This window comes from Lithobates pipiens, unplaced genomic scaffold (assembly GCF_037356315.1).
Source record: "Lithobates pipiens isolate NorthernLeopardFrog02 unplaced genomic scaffold, aLitPip1_a1.2 Scaffold_3, whole genome shotgun sequence".
Classification (NCBI taxonomy): Eukaryota; Metazoa; Chordata; class Amphibia; order Anura; family Ranidae; genus Lithobates; species Lithobates pipiens.
Window position 1 is genome coordinate 15461763 of NW_027507790.1, and position 18221 is coordinate 15479983.

The 18221-nt window shown below is 45.4% G+C and overlaps 1 protein-coding gene across 1 annotated transcript in view; it reads right to left on the bottom strand.

Moving 5' to 3' along the window:
* The window catches only part of UBE3B (ubiquitin protein ligase E3B), an 87553-nt gene that overhangs the window by 3866 nt on the left and 65466 nt on the right, over positions 1-18221 (bottom strand). Inside the window, exons 22-28 of the mRNA XM_077461316.1 lie at positions 8641-8751; positions 8422-8559; positions 4988-5053; positions 2360-2418; positions 770-952; positions 305-416; positions 128-220 (exon numbers count right to left, since the gene is read on the bottom strand). Coding sequence (XP_077317442.1) covers positions 128-220; positions 305-416; positions 770-952; positions 2360-2418; positions 4988-5053; positions 8422-8559; positions 8641-8751 — 762 coding nt within the window. The remainder of the gene's footprint in view (positions 1-127; positions 221-304; positions 417-769; positions 953-2359; positions 2419-4987; positions 5054-8421; positions 8560-8640; positions 8752-18221) is intronic.

Consider the following 18221-nt stretch of genomic DNA (forward strand, 5'->3'; position numbering starts at 1 on the left):
ACGTATAACATACAATGGCACAATGCGCAAGCTGTGGTGACCATTATTACAGGATATCAGAAGCTGTGCAGTTTTAATATTTGTTTGGTGCAGTACAGATACTCTAAAGTATGAATTAGTGTCTCACCTGATCATCTGATACTTCTACACAGCGAATGGAAAATGGTGGTTTGAGGTAGGCAAAGCCAAGCAGAGGAGGGCGGGAACAACTTGTGATAAACTGCATAAAAAAAACCCAAGACATCATAAATTCATGGACAAGTAATATGGGTATTATTGATAAGTCTCTGTTACACTTTCATACCTTTAGAAACATGGCTTTTTCCTCAGAGGTAAAGTCATTGGCCAGAATATCCCATAGCCAAATAATTACTCTGTGACTGCCATGGAACCCTCCATAGTATACTGTGTGCTTCCTGTCAACAAAAAACATGTTCAAATAACAATCTGAGTATATAAAGATCAGGTATTAAAATGGATAATACTAGGGTAACACTCACTGTACTGTATTTTAAAGAGCAGTGGTTCTCAACCTCAGTCCTCAAGTACCCCCAACAGACCATGTTTGCAGGTTTACCTTCATCTTGCACAAGTGCTTTAAATCAGAGGCAATGGCTTGGTATTTTGGACAGCTATTTTATCTAAGAGAAATTCCCAAAATATGGCCTCTTGGGGGTACTTGAGGACTGAGGTCATAGAGGAGCAGTGTGTCAACCTAGGCCCGTGATTATACATATATGCCTCAGTGGCGTATATGTACTTAACTTACTTTAGATCATCCAGGTCAATCTCAGCATTGTCCCCTGATATAAGACGCTGCAGTTCTGGAGCAGAAAACATGCGTATCCACTCTGGCCGGATGATGGAACGAAAGCCGCTTATTAGTGCAGCTGTTTGGTTTTTAATCTGAGTGTGCATTCGGAAGTGAGCCATGAGGTGGATGTAACTTATCCTGAAAAACAAACAGTCAGGATCAAACATCAAGTACTGCTCATGTGCAGTCTCTGGTGTGTATGTCCCTTTCTTTAGCGTTTCTGAAATTAAATAGTCACTGTTACATAGTTAGAAAGGCAGAAAAAAATAACACCTGGCCATCAAGTTCAAATGTGGGTACTTGCAGTAATCTCAGGCTGCATTCATCCCTGGGCCTTTTGAATCGCGGGCAAAATCGCTGCAATTCTGCCTGCAATTTCAAAACACGTTGTTAAAATGACAAATCACACAACATGAATTTCACATGGCATTCATTTTAATGTCACCTAAAAATGCAATGCCGTTCTGCCGCTATTGCGGTGCGATAAATCATGCAATCGCGGCACACCACATCACAGGAAGCTTGTCGCCCAAAAAAAGTTCAGGAGCTTCTTTCGAGCAACACGCTTTGCTGCAATTTTTCGCATGGCAACCGCGGCAGAACAGAACGTTTTTAGGTGCCATTAAAATGAATGGCATCTGACATTCGCATTATGCGATTTGTCATTTTAGAAGTGTGTTTTGAAATCGTGGGCAGAGGTGTGAATGCAGCCTCAATCTTCATTCTTATAGTTTAACCAAGGTCAAATTTTTTTTTAGTTTTGGATAGGGTAGAGAGGGCTTAGAGCAGTGATGGCGAACCTTGGCACCCCAGATGTTTTGGAACTATATTTCCCATGATGCTCAGCTACACTGCAGAGTGCATGAGCATCATGGGAAATGTAGTTCCAAAACATCTGGGGTGCCAAGGTTCGCCATCACTGGCTTAGAGCACCTGTCAGTTTTTATTGCTTTCTGTGGCCCTGTTAGGGAGATTTACACTTTCTAATTCTCCCAAATTTTGGTTTGACAATGGAACAGTAAGTTAGGGGGAAATGTTCCCACAGGGATACTAGTTCTGGTGACACGACAGGATTCCCTCACTTCCTGTTTTGGCACAAGAAGTGAAAGTACATCTCCCCTATGGGACACAGATGGCAAAATAAAACTGACATTGATTATAACCTTCCCTTGCTCTACCCATAATTGAAAAAATATTGCCTTTAGTTACACTTTAAAATGGTAAAAATATGGCTTTAACCGTGAAGGATTTTTAAACCTCTATATCTGTCACTTAATGTAGCTGCATTCCCACTCTCCACTTCTGGTCTGAAAGTCAACTGAAAGGTCCTATAGCTCTTCCTGATAACTCCTTATCCTACTCCATTTAGCTCCAATACTAAAGGTCTAAAAAACAGATCCAGCAAACCAGTCATCGTGGCAATTAGTCAGACTGGTTGCCTATAATTATCTTTCATCATTAGAGTGTTTAACATACATTTAGAGAAACATTATGCAAAATCAATATGAATAGCAGTCAGTGCTACTATAAAATGTGCTTACTTACTTGTTCTCATTAATAACAGTAATCGATTTCCCGCCCGGGACCAGTTCATGACACACCAGCTGAGAAAAACATGCATGTTAAAGTTAAAAACAAACCATTTTTTATGCATTAGAGTTAACTGCAGTTTAAAACCTATTTTAATTTTCAGCTTCAATTGTGGGGAGGGAGGGGAGCAAGTCATTTCTCTTTCACTTATGTTAGTACATTTCACCTTGAGCTACTGAATTCAGTAAACAGTCATTTTACAAAATGAGTTAAGGAGAGACGGAAAAACATGTGAAAACTGAGCCAAGAGCTTCACCTGCTGGCTCAGTATAAGAATACGTATATTAACATGCAATATTTCAGATTTGCCTAAATAAATAAAAAAGGATTTAACACTTTTCGCCCGGTCAATAGCATATTGATGTCCAGGAAGTGGTTCTGTTATCCTGACTGCGCGTCATATGACGTCCTTCAGGATAACAGCCTCCGCGTGCCCATCGTGGCGATCGGTGGTGCGGTGTGTGTCAGTCTGACACACCGATACACCAATCTCGGTAAAGAGCCTCCGGCATGTCCAATCACGGCTGATCGCGATGTAAACAGGAAGAGCAGTTGATCGGCTTTTCCTCACTCACGTCTGACAGATGCGAGTAGAGGAGAGCCGATTGGCAGCTCTCCTGACAGGGGGGGGGTATGCGCTGATTGTTTATCAGTGCAGCCCCCCCTCAGATGCCCACACTAGACCACCAGGGAAGCCCCCAGCATGTGGATAGCCAGGTACATCCCCCATGGCCATCCACATGTAAAAAAAATGCCCAAAATATGCCAATCGGTGCCCACAAATGGGCACTGACTGGCACCTCATATTTACATTACAAAACTGGGTACCCAGCAATGCCACCCATTAGTGCCACCTATCAGTGCCCATCCATATCACTTATCAGTGCCACCCCTAAGTATGCATCAGTGCCTATGAGTACCCATCAGAGCCACCTATGATTACCCATCAGTGCCACCTCATCGGCGCCCATCAGTGCCACCTCATCGGTGCCCATCAGTGCCACCTCATCGGTGCCCATCAGTGCTGCCTTATCAATACCCATCAGTTCAGCCATATCAGTACCCATCATTGAAGAAGAAAACTTACTTATTTACAAAAAATACGCCTCCACACGTGCAATGGTGTACACACAAACCACACTGGGGGATATGTGAAAGAAAGGAAGCCCCCCCTTTGGTATTGCTCTTACCAGATACAACTGGTTTCATAGGCCTTTAGAGATCACTCAAGGTTTAAGTGAAGCTTGTAAGGTCCTGTGGTGGGCAGTTTGTGAAGAGGGCTGAATATAGAGTAGAGGGGTGTAAAAAATAAGTAACGATAAAAGCTTATGAAGGGTTAATAATATCGACCTCAGACACACATAAAAAGGTGATAGGACCGTATGACTCCACCCTCAGATGATGTCAATACGACGAAACGCGTCAGCGTGGAAGCATACGACACGGGCATAGTGAGACTGACAGGAGGGAAAAAAGATGTGCAGTTAAACCGTGAGCTATTTTGTAGTAACAACTTGTAGCTGCGGGTGATAAAACTCTTCCTGATCTTGATCATTTCAACTAGCTATGCATGCAGAATGAACCAACGCTTTTAAAGATTTTTACGTTTGTGAGTGCAATACTTTTGGGTTTTTTATTTAATAAAATTTTCGTGTGAGATGGAATTACGCTATGTGTGCTTTTTGTAATTACCCTTCTCCGAGATTCTGAACACCTGGAGTCTACGATGTGAATGGGACCCGGCTTTAGGAACCAGCAAGAGTGATCTCTAAAGGCCTGTGAAACCAGTTGTATCTGGTAAGAGCAATACCAAAGGGGGGGGCTTCCTTTCTTTCACATATCCCCCAGTGTGGTTTGTGTGTACACCATTGCACGTGTGGAGGCGTATTCCCGATAGAAAGGGCCACACATTACACATCCAATGAACTGTGGCAGAGAACCTCTTTATCTGTTTGGATTAACCATTAAGAGAGAGCTGATGAACATTGTAGTGAAACCACAAATTGGATGCAAGGGCAGCTCTTATGAATGAATTGCACACTAATAATTTATTTGTGACTATTGTATATATACATGCTAGATCTAAAATAGAAGACTGCACTATATCACTTTCCATTGCAAACGTAGTAATACGCGCTGTTTTGTCTATTGGTGGATTGATTTATCTTACGATATATTTATTCATTTTGTAGATTGTTTTATATTTGTGTGGGTTTTAAGTTTAAAGCCTTTTTTAATACAGCTGCTATTTAGAAATATATTACTAAAACATTCCACAGCCCCCAGATAAAAAGCACGCTACTTAGTGCAAGCGCCTGAAATTGTGCAGTTAACGGGCGGGTGTTACCTGTAACAAAAGTGGTGATCAAATTGCTATAGCACTGAAAGCTGAAAATTGGCCTGGTCAGGAAGGTGTCTAAGTGCCTGGTATTGAAGTGGTTAAGTTTTTGTTTTTGTGTTTTTAGTATTGCCTGTCATAAATAAAGCGCAAGACCACTATAAAATCCTTTTATATTGTAATATTCATTTTAGAAGGTTAGTCACATGTCACACACAAACATCAAAGTACATAAAAATACCCACCTGTCCCATTACATCTTCATCATATGAAAGCGTGAGGCCCAGATCACTAATATCACCATCATAACGCTGAAAAACACAATATACCAATAGTATTTATTCAGCGGGAAGCAGAGCACAAAAGTAAGAGCAGCTTAGGTTTATTTCATTATGATTCTTATATTTACAGCATGGATAAATGAGAATTGTTTTAAGAGAAAACAATGTAGTTATAGATAAAAGCCAGGCTTTTTCAACCTGAATTCTGTAGAACCCAAGGGGTTTCTTAAAGAAGTGGTAGATTTGTCTCCCACCTACAATGACTACCAATGTAAGAGGTTACTTCCCTATTGGCCACAAACGTAAAGGGGGGCAATTCAGGAGAAGTGACAGCAGCAGACAGGAGAAAAGAGTTGGGAGGAGGTGTGGGCTGTGCCCCTCCACCCTCTACAGCACAGGATTGCTCTGATACATGACTGTATGGGGTTTGATCACCTTCCCCCTCCCACGATTTCTGCTGGAACCATATCCTGTACGTTCTGATGTGAGAACAATCCGGTGTTAACTCCTGTGTACAGACAGGAGGGAGAGAGCACAGCCCACACTTCCTCCTGGTTCCCTCCTGCCTGCTGCTATCTGTACTAATTCTGGCAAAACAGAAAGCTGTGCGGGCCACCTGACATGTCATTAGCAACCAATGACATCATCGCTTGGTAGAAAGCGGATGGGCAGCCCGCACAGCTTTCTGTTTTGCTGGAAATAGAACAGATAGCAGCAAGGAGGAGGAGGAGAGAGCAGGGAGGAGATGCAGGCTGTGCTCTCTCCTCCTCTCTGTACACAGGAGTTAACACAGGATCACCCTCAGACCAAGCTGTTCCCTTGGCACCCCAGTTGAAAAACACTGCAGTAGGGGAATGATGTAAAATGATCTGCTCTGGGTATAAAATACTCTAGAAACAACACATATTTTCTGTATAATATACCAAGAGCTGTAGATTTTTTTATGCATTCTATTTTATTGAGTTTTCAAAAATATGAGCTGTAGATTTATTTATGTTTAGCAGGGGTTACCTGAAACCTAACAATTATTTCAATGGTAATTTCTGGGTAAAAATTTTGTGAAAGGCTGATTTAAGCAGGGTGCAGTGGAGGCCCTAGACTGGGGGAGGGAGGGGGTAGAGCTGGCCCTGGACTTGAAAAATGGGGTTGGTGTGGCAAAGAATCTGGATTCAGAAGGCAGGATGCAGAGGAGGCTGGACTAGGAGGAGAGCGCAGAGGAAGCACTGAACTGGGGGAGAGGGGGAGTGCAGAAGAGGCTCTTGACTAAAAAATGGTGGTTGGTGTGGCAAAGGCTCCTGGATGGGGGGGGGTCAAGGGAGATACTGAACTAGGTGAGGGGGTTCTTGGCGCTCCAAGATTAGAAGTGGGGTGTCTGGAGGCCCTGGGCTAGGACAGCAGGTGTCTGGAGGCACTGGACTATGATAGGGGGACAGTGGAAGCCTTCTGTACTTGTAAAGAGGGTGCCTGAAGGACCTGGCAGCTTCAGGGAGAAAGAGCCTGGACCTAAAGCCTGGGCTGAGGAAGAACGAGTTCACAACATAAATAGGGACATTTATCAATTGCCGCAAGTAATGCCGAACAGGAGCAGAGAGACAGGTAGTGTGATAGAGATGTATTGCTTATTTGGCTGTACTTCTCCTGTGGATCACAGCAGTGCAGAATGTTTTGTTGCACTCCTTTGACCTGTTTTCACCTGACAGTGGGCTGAGCCAGTCCAAGCTGGGGAACAATCGCAAACCAATGGTTGGGATCTGCACCCAGCTCACCCCTCCACAGCCCGGTGTTTCAGTGAGCATGGGGGGGGGGGGGTCAGAACAGAGAGCCAGAGACTGACAATCACCAGCTCTCTGCTACGGTTGTACTGAGAACAGAGTAATCGGTGGTGTTTGATTACTTGGTTCTCAGCCTTAGAGCTGGTGAGGGGACAGATGCAGCATCCACCTAGGTATAATTAAAAAAAATAAAAAAGCCCATACCTGACATCTCCTCTTTCTTGCTATCTGACCCGCATGACAATTAGGCCTCATTCACATGGAGCATATGCATCCATGCCTGGGGTGATGGACATGTACCGCATGGGGATACTTGGTGTTTTGTGCATCCCTGTGCAGGGAGTCCAGCCTGCCAAGTCAATTTGGACGCAGCAGCTGCATTGACCTAGTCGAATGTCAAATTCAGACACACAGACAGGAAGGGATGCATGTAGCGAAATGCACAGCGTCTACATTTGGATCTGTGCACCCACTTCTATAGGTGAAGCTTTCTGGTGGATGCAGCAAAAAGTGGCTCAGCATACAGGACCTGTCTCAGCACCTGTATGAATGAGCCCTTAGTAGAATTATAATTTAGAATTTATCAAAACTAGAGCAGACAGAATCTGGAGCAGCTGTGCATGGCGACCAATCAGCTCATAGCTTTCATTTTCAAAGTTGAACAAGCTAAAGATAGAAGCTGATTGGTTGCCATGCGCAGCTGTTCCAGGTTCTGACTGCACTAGTTTCGATAAATTCCCCTCACTGTGTTTTACATTTCTTACTCCTGACTACTGCATTCTAAGTACAGCACATGCTTTGGCAAAGTGGTTGTAAAGGCACAAGGTGTTTTACCTTCATTTATTCTATGTATGATGTAAAAAACCTATGTGCAGCTCCCCGCAGCCCCCCTAATACTCACCTGAGCCCCCTCTTGATCCAGCAATGTACAGGAGAGCCTTGGCTTTTGGCAGCAACGGGAGCCATTGGCTCCCAGCTGTCAATCACAGCTAGTGAGCCAATCAGGAGACGGAGTGAGCATAAGTGCGCCTGCTTGGATGTCCCTCCTTAAACAAGGACTCAATCAGGGTAGCTTTTTGACTTAACCCTTTACAAGTGGACTTATCTGCTTTTCTATACTTTTTCCTTCTTCTTCTCTTTTTTCCTCCTTTTTGCTTTAATTAAAATGGATGTCCCCATAGCAAGCTGCTTGCTGTGGGGACAACTGGAAGGAGGTAAGGGACAGGGGCGCCAACGGGGGACCCAAGAAGAAGAGGATGCAAGCTGCTCTGTGAAAAACCATTACACAGAGCAGGTAAGTATAACATGTTTGTGATTTAAAAAACAAAACAAGACTTTTTATATCACTTTATGGTACTGAGGTTTGTCTGTTACATATTCGCTTGTGGCACAGTCAATTAAAGAATATGGCCATTTAAGCCCCTCACACTGTTAATGAAATATGACCACACCCACAGTTTTGGCGTGACGCCGCTATATTTCCCCATACCAATATGGGTCAAAGAATGACCACCGCGGATGCCGGATGTGCTAGCTATGCCACTGTGTATGAATACATTTAAATAAACATAATGACAACCAGTTTCAGCTACTTCACAAAGCATTGTATTATTATGTAGTACTCACCTTGATGGATGTTAGGTTCTTATAGAACTCAGAATCCAGTGAAGGTAGCTCATCCACTGAGCTATAAAATATGCTGTGATGATGCCCTAGCAGCTGACTCAAGAAGAATGAAGCAAAGGGGACATCTACTACAATACCCTAAAAATAAGAACATATTTGATTGTCATTTGAGCAGATGTTATGCCTTTTTTCATACAGGCATCTCAGATGGTAACTTACCTCATACACTGCCTTTCCCAGCATCTTCCCTACAAACTCAAACAACTGGAGGTAGTTTTCATGGATATATGAAGTAGGAGATGGGTATAATCTATCTCCAGTGCTTGTAGTCTGCAAAAAAAAGGTGTAAGAAATGTAGTAAAGGTGGATTACAGTATTTAAACTCAGCAAAATGTAATATATTGGAGTTTACCAGTCCTTGGAGCCATCCGTGGTGGATGCATTCGTTTTTTTTTAAGGATTTTTTTACCTTTAATGTCACTTGGTGGTCTTGTCAATGAAACCCTTCCTGTCCTAGGGTGACACCTCTCACTCGCTAGATTGGATCTATGGAGGGGCAGAAAACTAAAATAGAAAGTGTGTTCTAACTACACAAATCTATCCCCAAAACGTTGGGGGGATGTGTTCTGTAATTCACACAGCTGAACTAGGCATGGCTGGTAACATTGTTGGCATTGTAGAGTACCCTAAGCACAGGGCAGCACTGAATTTCTGGAAGGATCAGCAGGTATTTATTTAACAAATATAACAAAAAGTGATTTTTACATACAAAGAAACTCAGTCTGGCGAATGAAAGCCATGGCAGCCAAGTAGACTGACAGCCCTGACAAAATCCAGGTAGTGAAAGGAAATTTTCTTGGCATTTTTTGGGGCAGAACACACGGAGATAAAGAAAATATCTTGATTGAGGTGAAAGGAAGAGATCAACTTGGGTAGAAAAGAAGGTCTTGGTCTTAAGACCACCTTGTCCCTGATTAATACAAGAAACGGCTCCTTATAAGAAAGGACTGCTAGCTCCGAAACATGCCTAACAGATGTAATGGTCACAAGGAAGGCAACCTTACATGTTCTTCCAGAGGAATATCTTTATTCGGTTCAAAGGGGGGTCTCTGGAGTACTGAGAGCATCAGGTTGAGATCTGAAATGACACAGGAGGTTGAATTGGGTGATTTACATGAGCAACACCTAGAAAGGTGTTGATTAGGGTCGGCAAAGTAAGCGGTTTATGAAAAAGCATTCATAAAACAGAAACCTGTCCTATAAGGATGCTCAAGACCAGATTGAAAAAAGGCCAGGATACAAGTAGCAGTATTTCCAGGAACTCAGAAGTTTTTTCTCAGGCCTTCCATGGCTTGTTCACCATGAGTCTGAGAACGTCTGTGTATTAAATCCTTCTGGGCAAAATTGATGTGACGATGACCCTATTTGCCTCTATCTTGGCTCAGCAGCCGAGGGAGAATTACCCAGAATGGTGTAAAAAAAAAAAAATCACAAGGGCATCTACTGCAAAGGCCAGAGGATACCTGTTCCTGGTCATATATCTGTTCAGTTTCGTTGTTGAATCTGGAGTCTAGGATGTCCACATTCCGTGTCCCTCATCAATGAAAGAGATTCTGCAAGATTTCTGGGTTGGGAGCCCATTGCCTAGGGCATTATCGGTTTAGGAAGACTGCTTGCCAGTTGTCCCCACCAAGCAAGTGGTCAGCAGAGAAAGTCAGGCTGTGACTTTCCACCCACGTGAGGATAAATTTGGATTTTCCCAGGGCAGCTTGACTTCTGGTGTCCTCCTGGTGGTTTACGTAGACCACTATTGCGGTACTGTCGGAATGAAACCTAACTTGCTGACCTTGCAGAGGGGGGTAAGGAGGTCCAAATTTGTAAAGACAATCTGCACACCTTCCAGGGCATGGGTAGTAATGACTTCTGCAACTCTGGGGCAAGTATGGAGGTGCACCATGTCAGGGAGAGCTTTGCATGCCTGAATAGAAGCTCAGGATACTCTAGAAAGTGAAATAGTTTGTTCCATCTCATGAGAACATTGAGTTTAAGAGTTCTGGAATGAAAATAGGCAAACATGTGCTGCCTCGAAGGAGACCAGCATTAAACCAGAGCACTCATGCAAAAATGAACGAGGGCTGCCTCTTGAATATAAAGGGTCTGTGTCTTGGACATTAAAGAGGAATGCGAAATGATGATAGATCTTGCTGGTTCAACTTGGAAATGTGACACATTGACACGTGAAAATCTGTTTACAGATTTTAAGTCCAGAATGGGGTGGATGCCTCCATTTGGTTTGGAGACTCTGAATAGGTTTAAATAAAAATCTTTCCTCTTAAGGAACTGGTACCACCACCCCTCATGACTGAAGTTGGCATAAGGCTGCTAGTAGACCTGCCTGCTTCTGAGCGGATTATGAGATCAGAGGGCAGGATCCAGACTGCCGTAAATGCCAATATACTATATGAGGGACGCCCCTTCATTGTAGCATAGCTTTTGGGTAAATGTGGTGAGCTTAGGGGTTCAGGGCTTATGACAAAAAAGTGCTAAGCCTTGGTTTGAAAGTTAACACTTGAGGAGAGCGAAAAGGTTCCTTTCGCTGAGTAGAGGTAGTAGTCATAAAAGCAGAAGACTAGGCATTTTCTTCATGTAATAGGAGTACCTTTCTATCAATGACTTCCTTGATTTCTATAGCGCCAACAGTTTTAGCAGTGCTTTAAAACATGAAGGCAGACAGTAAAGTTACAGTAAAATTCAATATAGAAGGAATCAGAGGTCCCTGCTTGTTACAGCTGCGTATGTGCACAGAAATATGCAATATTCTACAGATTTGGTGAACTGCATTCACTAGAGCAGAGGTTGTCAACCCCCGGGCCGTGTCGCCTCTGCTGCCAGGCCGTGAAAGAGACCCTGTCTGCAGTGCAGCGGCCACACAGAGAGATGACATAATCTCTCATTGCCTGCTCTGCTGTTCCAGCCTGAATTACAGGGCCGGGAAGGCTGCTCTACACAGAGGTGCAGCCACGGCCCGAGCAGAGAGAGAATGATGCCATCTCTCACCACCCGCCCTCAGTCTGGGACAGTACCACTAGCTACTTTACCCATGCTGAGGAGAGGCTGTCAGCACCCGTACTGTACTCTGCAATGCTGGGGAGGAGGGGGCTGCTATTATTTGGTGGCAGGTAACAGTGACAATTCACATCTGGTGGCAGGATAGTGACAATCCACATTTAGTGGCAGGTAACTGTGACAAGCTGCATCTGGTGGCAGGTGACGTGGCACGTGACAAGCTGAATCTGATGGCTAATGACAAGTTGAATCTGGTGGCAGGCGATGTGGCAAGTGACCAGCTGCATCTGGTGGCAGGTGGCATGGCAAGTGAACAGCTGCATCTGGTGGCAGGTGGACGTGACAAGCTGCATCTGGTGGTAGGTGACAGTGGCAAGTAACATGATCAGGGCTTCTTCTGATTCTACATAGTAATATTGCTATTACCTTCTGTACCACCCCCTCCCTTTAGAATGTAAGCTCTATGAGCAGGGCCCTCCCGTACCTTTTGTGTTGAACTGTACTGTAGACAGGAGACTGGGGTGAGATGAGTAAAAAGTAAAAATAATAAAAGTAAAGAAGGTGGGTGCCTTGGTAATCAAAAAAGACTCAGTTAGACTTACCGGTGACGGTATTTCTAAGAGCCTTTCAGGACAACCCCGGAGAGAGTAGCTCCACCTTGCAATCAGGAAACACATGCCCACTTTAAAAACACCTCCTCCTCCTCCATGGCTTCAGTTATTGTGGCCTTCCGACGCTGGAAAACAAAGCACAGAAAGCACAACACCATGGTAGAACTTAATACATTTACTAAGCATAACCTAGGGAGGGAAGTAACGGTTGTCCTGAAAGGCTCTTAGAAATACCGTCACCGGTAAGTCTAACTGAGTCTTTCTCAAATCGCCTTTCAGGACAACCCCGGAGAGGATAACCGAGAAACTTACCCTAGGGCGGGACTACTGCCTGCAGTACCTTCCTGCCGAAGGCCTGATCTGCTGCAGACAGTAGATCTAACCAGTAATGCCGGAGAAATGTCGAATAACTGGACCAAGTGGCAGCCTTGCAGATTTGTTCAGGCGTGGCACCGGCCCTTTCAGCCCAGGAAACTGCCGTGGATCTAGTAGAGTGGGCAGCAATACCTGAGGGAGGTATTTCTCCTTTTGCTTTATAGGCTTCTGTTATAGCCAACTTAAGCCACCTACCCAGCGTACTTTTAGAAGCTTTCTCCCCCTTGCGTGATCCAGAAAATATCACAAAGAGGGCGTTTGATTTTCTAAATTCTTTAGTAACTTTCAGAAACTGTAAAAGACATCTTCTCACATCCAATGTGTGAAAAACTTCCTCTCCTGCATTTGCTGGGCTTGCAGAGAATGTAGGTAACACTATTTCCTGTGATCGATGGAAAGTTGAGGATACTTTCGGTAGGAATGCTGGATCCGTCCTCAGTACCACCCTGTCCTGATAAATTCTAAGGAAGGGTTCTGTAATAGCTAGAGCTTGGAGCTCGCTGACTCTCCTGGCCGAGGTGATGGCCACCAAAAAGATTGTTTTTAAAACCACCTTCTGTAAAGAAGCTTCTTGTAAGGGTTCAAACGGTGCTCCCGAGAGACCCTGTAAAACTGTAGACAAATCCCAACTGGGAAAGTCTTTAAGGGCTACTGGTCTATTTCGAGCAAGAGCCCTAAAAAAATCTAGAAATTAAAGTTTCTTTAGATAAAGTCTTTTCAAAGAAAACTGATAAGGCAGCCACCTGAGTCTTCAGGGTACTGGCTGCGAGACCCTTCTCCATTCCTTCATGGAGAAACTCCAAGACGGACACCGTGCTCTTGACCTTGAGTTCTCTAGAACTGCACCAGGAGTTGAACTTTTTCCAGACCTTCATGTAAATTGCCTGTGTAACTGCCTTCCTACTGGACAGCAGGGTCTTTACTACTTTATCTGAGAGACCTTTAGCCTTTAACAGGTCCTCCTCAGAAACCAGGCGGTTAGCTGCAGGAGTTCCACTTCTGGATGACTTACTGTCCCCTGGGATAACAGATCTTTTCTGAGTGGTAACCTCCATGGGGGCTTCGAGGCTAGGTTTCGAAGACCCGCGAACCAGGGTCTTTTTGGCCAAAAAGGAGTGACTAGTATTAAGTCTGTCCTTTCTTCCCTGAATTTCCTCAGTACTAGTGGAATTAGAGGAAAGGGGGGAAAGGCATAGCACAGCTGGTAATGCCAGGGGTGAGCGAATGCATCCAACCCTATTGCTGCATCTCCTCGGTGAAGAGAAAAGAATCTGTCCACCTTTGAGTTCTGCTGGCTGGCAAAAAGGTCTACCTGAGGAACCCCCCAGGCCTCAGAGATCATCAGGAACACTTCCTGATTCAGACTCCATTCTGCCTCTAGCAATTTGCGCCTGCTTAGGAGGTCCGCAAACAAATTCTGAGAGCCCTTCAGATGCACTGCCGATAGTGAGGCTGTGTTCTGTTCTGCCCAGGCTAACAACAGATTGGCCAGCTCCATCAAGCTCCTGCTTCTGGTTCCCCCTTGCTTCATAATGTAGGTAACCGCTGTTGTGTTGTCTGACAACACCTGAACATGGTGGCCTCTCAAACTCTGCTGAAATGCCACTAAACCCAGAAAGATCGCCTTCAACTCCCTCCAGTTGGATGATCTTTGAGCTTCCTGTTTGGACCAGACCCCCTGAGATGTCTGACCATCCAGATGGGCTCCCCAGCCCCAGGCACTTGCGTCTGTAGTAAGGCGCTTGTCCACAGGAAAGGTCCACACCAGGCCCCTTGAGAGGTTTGCCTGGTCTCTCCACCACCAAAGAGCCCTTTTCGTCTTTGACGAAATTTTTAGCTGTTTTTCCAAAGGATCCTGATGGGACCAGCTTGACAGAACCTCCCTCTGAAGGGGTCTGGAATGGAACCTGGCCCACTGAACAGCCGGGATTGCTGCCGTAAGCAGGCCCAGAACTGCCATAGCCATCCTGACTGAGACTGTCTGGTTGCTCTGTATCCGCTGTACAGCTAGCTGTAACTTTTCCTGTTTTTCCAACGGCAGGAAAACTTTCTGGAGAATCGAATTTAATGTATACCCCAGAAATTTCATTTCCTGTGAGGGGGTCAGGATTGACTTCTCTAGGTTTAGAAGCCATCCCAGGCCCTCGAGGTGAGACTGGGCCCTCTGGAGATTGACTAGGACCTGCTCCCTGGAGTCTGCAAAAAACAAAAGGTCGTCCAGATAAGGAACAACTGGAATCCCCTTCAATTTCAGGGGTTCCAAAGCCTCTGCCATAATCTTCGTAAAGACCCTGGGAGAGGACGAGAGTCCGAACGGCAGAGCCCTGAATTGGAGGTGCCATACCGAACTCCCTACCTTCAATGCCAGGCGCAGGAACTGCTGCGATGCCTGATGAATTGGTATATGAAGGTAGGCATCCCTTAGGTCCAGGGATGCCATGAAGCATTCTGGGGTCAACAGCTTTGTGATGGAGAAAATTGTATCCATCCTGAAATGTTTGTACCGAATGAACCTGTTCAGGAATTTCAGATTCAGGATTAGACGGTACTTCCCTGAGGGTTTTTTCACCAGAAAAATATGTGAATAAAAACCCCCGCCCTGCTGGCTTACTGGGACTTGAATCAGAACCTCTTGCTGTATCAGCTCCTGTAACAACAGCTTCATTGCAGAGGCCTTCTCCTGATCCCTTGGCAATGTTGTCACATAAAACCTGCTCGGGGGTGGTTCTGAAAACTCCAACCTGTACCCCTGATCGACAACGCTCTTCACGAACAGATTTGGAGACAGCCTGTCCCATTGTTCGCGAAAAGCTGACAGTCTCCCCCCCCACTGGGGAGATATTGTCACTTGTTCTTAGGGGACTGCTCTGGGGGAGATCTAAAGAGGACTCCACCCCTGCCTTGGCCCTTCTGTGAACCCCATCTGCTCTTGTGCTCCTGGTCTTTTTTATGGGACTGCTGAAAAGCACGAAAATTCTTTTTAGCCATCTGCTTTTTCTTAACTGGAAAAGCCTTCTTTTTATCAGCTGTTCTATCCAGCACAGACTCTAAATCAGGACCAAAGAGCAAGTCACCCGAGAAGGGAAGACCACACAGCTTGACCTTAGAGGCAGTGTCCCCAGACCATGTTTTCAGCCAAACTGCTCTCCTGGCTGAATTTACAAGAGCCGAAGACCTAGCGGCCAGTTTAACTGATTCTGCTGATGCATCCGCCATGTATTTGACTGCATTCAGGATCAGTGGAAAGGACTCTAAGAGATCCTTGCGGGGTGTCCCCGCCTCAATATGGCTCTTCAGCTTCTCTACCCAACATTCCAGATTCCTGGCCACCACCGTAGCTGCCATTGCTGGTTTTAGACTGACTGACGCAGCATCCCAAGCTTTTTTAAGGATGGAGTCAGCTTTTTTGTCCATTGGGTCTTTAAGGATCCCCATATCTTCAAAGGCTAGATCCGTTCGTCTGGATACCTGCGAGAAAGCTGCATCGACTCTGGGTTTCTTATTCCAAACCTCTGAGTCCTTATCTTCGAAGGGAAACCTTCTTTTGAGAGCTTTAGAGAAGAAAGGGGCTTTTTCTGGGTCCTTCCACTCCTTTCTCACTGAGTCTGAGAGGACCCTGTGGACAGGAAAAACTCGCCGTTTTGTTTCGTCCAACCCCTGGTACATTTTGTCATGAACTGACAGTTGTACTCTTTCTTCCTGAATTTCTAGAGTAGTGTAGATTGCTTTTAAAATATCATCTACTTCCTCTAGTGATAGCTTGAATTTGGAGCCCCTGCTATCTTCTTCCTCTTCCTCCTCCTCAGAATCCCTGAAGGAGATGAGAGTACTACCCCCTTCGTCTCCAGACTCTTCAGTTTCCACCTGTCTGGATGACGACGCCCTGGGGCTGGGCGGTAAGTTCTGAGGCTCGGTCTGTGCGGGAGGGTTTTGTATCAGGATGGACTTGACTGAACTCAAAGAGTTTGTCAGCTCTTTAACCGAAGAAAACAAATCCTTATATTGTTGAGATGTTTCCTCTTCCACCAATTCTCTGATACAATTTCTGCACATTGCCTTCTGCCATGAATCTCTGAGGGGGGTTTTGCAGGAAGGACATTTTCTCTGACCTGGTCTAGCTTTTCCTAGTGATTTTTCCTGAAACGACATACAGGTTTAATTCACTAAAAGCTCTCAACAACCAGTTGCTTAACACCAAGCCAGTGCAGAGACCCACCACCAAACAGACCTACTAGTGAGACCCCAGAACTAGGCTGCAAAAGGTCAGAGCGAAGTCCACCTCTGACCTGCAGCGACAGGCCCCCAAGAGGGGGGAACAAACAAAGACATACCCACAGTAAAGCAGAGGGTGCCAGTGCACCTTACGTACCTGGGCTGGACCGGTGCTGGGGGCGCCTGTCTCCGCCATAGCTGGCTTGCACTCTTCCATCGTTTGAGTGAGGCAGCTATTTTACAAACAGCTCTCATTTTAAATTTTCCCGGCCGCCGCGTCATCAAGGCCGGCCGGAAGCGGAAGCACACGGTCACCTGACCCGCCCCATGACCCCTGCGTTCCAGGCGCTGAACCACGGCGCCACGCCCCCTCAGAGCGCCCGCGCGTCACCGTGAACGACGCCGTCGCCGCCCGGGACCCGGCGCCGAAAACGGAGCCATGCCGCTGACCTGCAGCGGCCTCCGCCAGCAACAGAGCCCTCCCTGCGCTAACAAGCGGACACCGGGCACCCGACGCCGGCACTCCGAGGGTCCTTACTCCCGTGAGATGGCGGGACCAGGAGCTCCAGGAGTCCTCTCCCCGTGGAGATGCTGCTGGGGGTCAAAGAGAAACAACCTGCAACAAAAGGTAAGCCTTACTCCCCTGCAGAGAGTGTAGCTCTCCCTGGTTCAGGCACATGCTTCCTCCAAGGAGGAAACACAATAACTGAAGCCATGGAGGAGGAGGAGGTGTTTTTAAAGTGGGCATGTGTTTCCTGATTGCAAGGTGGAGCTACTCTCTCCGGGGTTGTCCTGAAAGGCGATTTGAGAAAGAAGGAATTGCTGCTTCTACACATTACTACCACCTAGGTAGAGCAAAGGAATTAATTGGAAAGGTGTAGATGTGGTGCTATTCCTCTTTTTAAAATAAGAATAGAAAATGGAAGCCAAGTAGTGGTAAGAAATTGTTGGAAACCTGCACTGACTGCAGAATCCAAGGTGGGAATCCGTATTGGAGTAAAGAAGAAAATGGTGATTTAGAGTCAAGTGCTGGTGTACTGCACCCTCTGAAAAATGCAGAGTAGGATGAAAGAAAGGTGTGCTGAATGTAATTTTTTCTACCTAGTATATTTAGGTCTATATATACCCTGTTTCACAAAAATAAGACCTAGCGTGATTGTCGGTGATGGTTGCAATATAAGCTCTACCCCCCAGATAAGCCCTAGTTAAAGTCCTTGTAGGTCTTATTTTCAGGAAAACTGGATAGGGCTTATTTTGGGGGTAGATCTTATATTGCAGCCATCACCGACAATCACGCTAGGTCTTATTTTCGGGGAAACAGGGTAAATGTAAAAGACAAAGTGAAATTAACAACGTGCTAATGTGTTACACCCTCTGTGATATACAGGGTGTTATAAAAGGAGTGGTAGTGTGTTTCACCCTCTGCCTCCTGCAGAATTAAATAAGAAATGTGCTACAAATATTAAATATTCTGCCTAATAGATTATCCTCCTGACACTATATCAACCATTGTGCCGTGATGACTGAAGCATCGAC